The 7,347-nt window shown below is 40.8% G+C and overlaps 1 protein-coding gene across 1 annotated transcript in view; it reads right to left on the reverse strand.

The window, feature by feature from the left end:
* Window positions 1–4,857, reverse strand: part of LOC148374287 (MAGUK p55 subfamily member 7-like) — a 30,843-nt gene extending 25,986 nt beyond the window's left edge. The window contains exons 1-3 of the mRNA XM_088334837.1: window positions 4,718–4,857; window positions 3,567–3,675; window positions 2,360–2,437 (exon numbers count right to left, since the gene is read on the reverse strand). Of these exons, the coding sequence (XP_088190963.1) occupies window positions 2,360–2,437; window positions 3,567–3,659 (171 nt within the window). The 5' untranslated portion in view covers window positions 3,660–3,675; window positions 4,718–4,857. The remainder of the gene's footprint in view (window positions 1–2,359; window positions 2,438–3,566; window positions 3,676–4,717) is intronic.
* Window positions 4,858–7,347: the final 2,490 nt, after the last annotated feature.

The raw sequence follows: 7,347 nt of genomic DNA on the forward strand, positions 1-7,347 counted from the left end.
GACGGTTTGTGTATTTTAGACTATTCGCTGAAACTTACGTTGGCCGTTGAAAGAAAAAATATACATATTATATTCCGGACTCAGGCAACATCAAGGCCAAGCAACAGCTGTGGTGACCAGTTAAAAAAAGAACAGCTTTGTGCGACAGACAGCCGTGTTTTTGCAATGACTTCCACCGTTTCAAGATGCGGAGGCTTGTTCTCCAGATGCAAAGCATGAAGGTCATTTGTTTCCACTGCGATCCGACAGGAACGTCTCTGAGGGGAAGCAGGCCTACAATTTGGCGATCTTGTAGGCCCTGATGATTTACGCCAGGTGGAGAGCAGCCATCGGTAGAAATCAGAAGCAGCAACAGCGAGACAAGGATCGTAATCCACAGTATGGAAAAAAATGGCACCATAAGGACGGTGTTGTGAGTGTGGATTCAGTCCCCGTGTTTTTTTTTTACTTCTTGACACGAACAAACAATACCGACAAATCTGACGAGACAGAGGATCAACAATATCTCATTCAAGACAAATTCAAGAAGATTCAAAATTAATTGAAAATATGAAAGACAGATTTAACCATTTAATAGACAAATTGGGTGACGAGATTAAAAAGATGGGGTACAAAATTAGAAAAGACCTGGAGGCCTTTGAAGGGAAGAAAAAAAGTGTTTTTTCAACTACACAAAAATGTACCGGTAGATGTAAAAGATCAACTCATTAACACCTTGCAAAATCAGGTACATGATCTGGCCTAGCGTAGTCGTCTGAAACATCTTTTAACCTCATCTCATCTTATTTGCTGCACCGCTTATCCTCAGTAGGGTCACGGGGGTGCTGGAGCCCATCCCAGCAATCATCAGGCAGTGGGCAGGGGACACCCTGAACTGTTTGCTAGCCAATCGCAGGGCACACAGGGACAGACAACTCGCTCATTCACACCTAGGGACAATTTGCAGTGGGCAGGGGACACCCTGAACTGGTTGCCAGCCAATTGCAGGGCACACAGGGACAGACAACTCGCTCATTCACACCTAGGGACAATTTGGACCGGCCAATCCACCTGAAACACATGTCTTTGGAATGTGGGAGGAAAGCGGAGTGCCCGGAGGAAACCCACGCAAGCACAAACTCCGCACAGGAAGTCCGGTAGCTGGATTTGAACCCACACAGGAGGTTCCCAAGACCTTAGAACTGTGCCTGCACACGCGCTAACCACTGCGCCGCCGTGCTGCCCATCTTTAACCTATGGAATTGAATTCAGACTGCATACATACGTACAGGCGGCGAGAGCTACAAACGATTATCCATCCATCCATTATCTGCACCGCTTATCCTCAGTAGGGTCGCGGGGGTGCTGGAGCCCACCCCAGCCATCTCCGGGCAGTGGGCAGGGGACACCCTGAACTGGTTGCCAGCCAATCGCAGGGCACTCAGGGACAGACAATTCACTCGCTCATTCACACCGGGGGAAGCTTTTTGACCGGCCAATTAACCTGACATGCATGTTTTTGGAATGTGGGAGGAAACCGGAGTGCCCGGAGGAAACCCACACAAGCACAGGGAGAACATGCAAACTCCGCACAGGAAGGTTGGTAGCTGCATTTGAACCCATGACCTCAAAACTGTGCCGCACACTTGCTAACCACCGTGCTGCCCTACAAATGATTATTCAGAACCAAATACAGAAACAGTGGCCCCATAGGCTATATCTCAACTCCAAGACCTCGACATATACATCAACCCAAAAATGTTGATGCTTGCTACCAGCCTCATGGAAATAAAAGACCTCAAACTGTCTTGCTTTGAGTAACTAATACAAATGGCATACTAAAACAAGGTTCTAAACTGAAAGGTAAAAACAGTGTACATCAATAAAGAGCACGTTGTAATTTAGGTGATGGACTTGGTGTTTGTTTGGAGGATGACGGGGAATTAAAGTCGAAGCTTATTGTTTAGGTTAAGCAAAACATGAGAATGTGGTTCTGAGAGACGATGCACTTTGCAGATGGGCTGTGCCCACTTAGGTAAACACTGCGTACATGTGCATGTGGGTGCTGTCACTTTGTCTTAAATGTGAAATTAATTGTACTCCTCCAAAGTGAAACATTACACGGAATGACTTTAGCAGCCATGCGCACTGTCCTCGGTGACCTGACACACCGCATCCAGATTAAAAACTGCTCCCAGGCGAAATTCTGAGTTTAGAGACACAATTTCTTTTGGAAGATCCTGCTTGTGTGTGACAGTTAAGTGATCTGTATAAAGGAGGAAACTATTCCAAGCATTACAAATCTTTCCCGATGCCTTCACTGCTGGCCCGTCATCTCGGTGCGTTCGTCTGCAAAAGAGTTTTGTGTAGAACGGCTTACATGTGAGGCCAGAAGGGTGGCACGGTCCTGGACGGCGGTAGGACTTCGTTTTACAAAGCGCCTCAAATGCTCATGGATCTGTGGGCCGATTAGACATAGAAAAGTGAAGATTCCCTGAGTCCATCCACCTCAAAGCACATTTAGTGAAATATAATATTATTACTACAGGTCAGAGGAAATTCTCAAGTGAGAGCCCCACAAGTTTTGTTCAACTGGGACCTGAGTATTTTTTCGTCTGTTTCAGATCAATCAATTTTTCATACTAGTGGTTCGGAAATTGGGGTACATGAGGGTACTCTGGGGGTATTTGTGATTCTAAATAAACTTAAAAAATAAATATTCATATTAAATATAATATGAAAGTAATCATTAAAAAATGTCAAAACTTCAGGAACGTATTAGTACTATACTGTACATAACATGAATGTCTAATTCAGATATGTCATATGATCCAAGGTGATAATTGTATGTTTATGCTGCAAAAATGTGTATTTATAGGATAATTTATTCTGTTTTTAATAATGGACACCTCTGAAGGATACTGCATAGGATTCTAGGTTTTTTTCTTTTCACTTTTTTTTACAGTTTTTTTGTTGTATTGCCGATTATGTCACTATCGGCCAAGCATGTTGCTGTTCCATGAAATTTCACACCGTTTAGTGTGGATCTACTTTGGTAACCTAGAAGATTTATTAAAAACAAATGGCTCGGGGTGCTTTAGAACAGGTTGGAATTCCTTATCTGAAGTGTGAGCTCTCTCCTGTTCTCCTTGCAAGTTCAAAATGCATTAATATCTTGTTTGCAAAAGACAATATCTTGTCTTTTGAGTGTATACTAAACTATCAGTGCATACACAATATATGTATAGTTAAAACTCCCACCCAAGAGTATTGTGTTTTTAGGGCTATTTAGCTAAAAAATATTTCAGAAGAACATATTGTCACTCATCAATTATTATTTTGAGTTGACTTCCACTTTAAAATTGGGTAATTTAATACATGGGCAAGGGTCAGATAGCACTCATAATGTGAATGCAATTGCACTTAAGTAGCACAGGTCATAATTTGAGAAACAGCAATTTACATGTTTGTTTTACTTCTCCCACATTTGTTTTTTGGGGGAATGAAATACAATATTTACATAGCAAAATAAAACAAGATTGCAAAATATAATGCAAGTAAGTTTTGTAAAACAAATGTGACTTAACCTTAAAAAGAAGGTGGAGCTTCTTCTCCATCAGTGTGCTGTGGAGGAAGCGGTAGTCCTCCTCTTGGTTGGTTTGAGACACAAAGCCAGACATCACAGTTCACAAATGACTGCAAACATTGGAGTAAGAGACTTTATTTTTGTAGGATGGAAGAAGAGTAGTGTTAAGGACTGAAAACGCCATATAGAAACCAATCGTGCCAGACTAAATATTTCTTACGGATAGCTTTTTCACACTGACAACTAAAATTAAAAAAATGAATACAAAATGAGAAAAATATTATTATTTGTTGAAATTCCATTAGAACCTTGCGACCCTAGTGAGGATTCTCGGTGCAGAAAATGGATGGGCGGATGGGTGGATGGGTGGATAGAAGGATGGATGGATGGATGGATGGATGGATGGATGGATGGATGGATGGATGGATGGATGGATGGATGGATGGATGGATGGATGGATGGATGGATGGATGGATGGATGGATGGATGGATGAATGGATGTTATTAGAAATGTTCACGTATTCAAAATATGCACTTAACTGTCGACACAACTTGTGAGATATACTATCTATCTATCTACCCTGGTCATATCCCTCGAGAGGGGTGCCCGACAGCAAGACAAACAAATACACACAAAAAAAGAACATTAAAAAAGGGAAAAAGTAGTAAAAAACACTCACAAAAAAATTTGGGGACCATGGCCAACCCAAACACCCAACCAAGTTAAGTACTTCTGCACCCAAAGTGATGACGCTTGCGTCCCCCAAAAAGAAACGGGACACAAGAAAGCGGCCATGTCTTGTGAGATAATACTGCCCCCTATTGTTTGTTGTGGAGAGAATGGCATTGAATACATTGGGGGAATGTTCTGTGGAGAATTGAAAACGTCAAATCTAGACTATAAAAGCTTTTTTTTTGGATATATAATCATCTAAAAATATCAAATTAAAACCGCAGAGCTAGTTTAGGATGTATAGTTATTTCAAAATAAAGGCAACAACATAATCAGTTATCAACTAGTCCTCGTGAGTGACTCAGTTCTTATTGACAAAGCTAATATAATACATTGCTAGTTCTACCGGTGTAGTCAAAGTGCATTCCACTTGTATGTCATTGTAAAATTTACCACAAAAAATGCTCAATCACTCTTACCAGTAATGAAGAATATTAGATTCAGGTCACGCTGTTTTTCTGCACTCGCTTGCAGAGAGAAGTTGTAAAGTGTTACAGCCGAATAGTAAAACAGACTCTCTTATTGGGTCAATATATGTCAGTGCTGACCTAAATCAAGCCAACAGACGATCAATACACCAATTATGGGGCAGTGAACATAACACTTGTTCGTTGTTAGCACCACGGAAGAAAATATACAGGCACAAATATGAGCTCCATTAAGACAGGGCCATTCTATGAATTTGCTTGCTTTTACTGGCAGGGTCATGTTTGTCCAGACATCCATTACCCGGAAAACTTAAATGGAATACTAACTGGGGTCATACGTGAGCAGCAACCCTATTTTGTTGTGGACTACAGATAGGGTGGACAAACTATGACCCGCAGGCCACAATGGTTTTTATTCCGGCCTGCCGAACAAGCATGGTTGAAATACAATGACAATATATAACAGCATATACATTAATACTAATAAATAAGTGCTTTTGTGTACCGGATTTTCCCCATTATCCCTGTAAATTCTGGTTTGTGTTTTATTGTTTAATTTATGTATTGACCAGTGTCAGAACCAGAACAGATGGTAGACCCAAACGTTTCACAACAAACGTTATTGCGGAAGATGAGAAGTCAGGTATGGGAAAGCAAGCCCGAGCAATCCGGCGATCCCTGGGCAGAAGGACGAGGGAGTTCACGGGATCGGAGCGTGGTCGGAAGGCGGGAACGCGTTGAGTAGCCGGGAACGACGATCGGAGCGTGGTCGGTGGGCAAAAATGAATCGAGTTGCCGGGGTGGGAGATCAGAGCGTGGTCAAAGGAAGGAAAGAGTCAGGGAGCCGGAGACGATCGGGAAGCCAGGGGCAGACGAACAGCATACAGGTAAGACAAGACAGACGGGAACCATAGTCAAATAGTGCTTGCCTTGCATGTGCGGAGGTTCGCTGACGGACTGACCAGGAGTGAATGGAAGCGTTTAAATAGTTAAATAGAAGGGGAACCAATCAGGCAACGAGCAGCAGCTGGCACAAAAAGAGCGAAACATCCAGATAAGTAATAGCCCGTTAAAATTATTGTTAATTCACCTTACTCTTTCCCAAACTTCACAAATTTGATTAGCCGTTCAAAAACGTGATCAGTTCGGAAATAAATATTGAGCATACGCGAAGCACAATTCAGTCCAGTACATTGCTTCTATAACGAGTGTTGGTTACATACCTGTCAACCTCAGCCGATTGCTCCCATTAGTAATATTCGCAATTCTTCTTGTTAAGCGATTACAAACCTTACAAGAAGAACGCAGCATCTATTTGCTCTCAGCAAGACAGACTACAGATAACATGGGTATCAAACTCATCTTCACCGAGGGCCACATCAGCGTAAAAGACTGCCCTTAAAGAGCCTTATGTAATTTCTGAAAATAACTAAATGTAAATGAATGGTATGTAAAATAAATGTAACTACTCCTTCTTGTAAAACAACTCTGACTATATTATTTATTCAAGACAGTTGCTTTGAAAGTGTAAATACCGCGTACAAACTGTATATGTTATAAACTAAATATAACAAAATATTTTTGGATATTTGCTGGATCAATTATTTTTTAATTCCACCCATTTGTATTGATAAGGGAATACTGACATGCCTTTGCGCTCTGCCACCGCTTAGCAGGTGTCATAGTCGACAGGGATTTTGGGAAATGTAGTGTTTGCTCAAAGCACTCTTGTGTTCTGTTAGTTTTTAGACGTTCGGACAGGGTTGGGTAGGGTTACTTTAACTGGATTACTTTCAATTACTTTTGGATTACTCCAATACCAAATATGCTAATAAAAGACAAAATAAACTAAATATGAATACAATTACTACATTTTGTGCAGGCTTGGGGAGTAACGGAATACATGGAACGGCAAAAATGATGTTGGCAAGCTGTTTGGATTTATTTTCATTTTGTTTCTGTCGCATTTTATGTTAGTTTTTCCGGAGATCAAAGACATCAAAGCCAGGAGAGAAAGCTTACCACGTGTTGTGAGTCATATTTTTATTCATAGTTTATTTTGTCTTTTATTAGCATATTTGGTATTGGAGTAATCCAAACGTAATTGAAAGTAATCCAGTTAAAGTAACCCTACCCAACCATGCGTTCGGACACATGATTGTTTTCTGTTATTAGTGTCAATAAATTTGTTCAAACCAAAAATATTAAACTCTAGCAGGCAACATAAAATGATAAGGCTGCCCACATCCCCAGGCCAATGGTTTTAACACTGTAATATAGAATTTAAAAAAACAAGATAATTTGTGTAAATTTTTACATTGTTTTAATTTGCCAAATAAACAACACAAACAATTATTTCAAAATCGTATTTAAGAGCTCTTCCCCTTGCAGTATATTTAGTGTTTTTTGTATGACGCAGAAAAGAAAAAACTACCAAAGGACAAAAAAAAGATCCGTTCAACAAAGAGTAAGTCCCTCAAAAAGTTTTTTCTCGTGCAAAAAAAGGATAAACGACCTACACAGGTGATCAATAACGTATAACATACAGGGAAAACGTATACATTGACAGGTATGTGGTCATCAATGGCACAGAGGAACCAACGTGGGTGTGTCGCGAACTA

This window comes from Urocampus carinirostris, chromosome 1 (assembly GCF_059441175.1).
Source record: "Urocampus carinirostris isolate Australia breed hairy pipefish chromosome 1, RoL_Ucar_1.0, whole genome shotgun sequence".
Taxonomy (NCBI): domain Eukaryota; kingdom Metazoa; phylum Chordata; class Actinopteri; order Syngnathiformes; family Syngnathidae; genus Urocampus; species Urocampus carinirostris.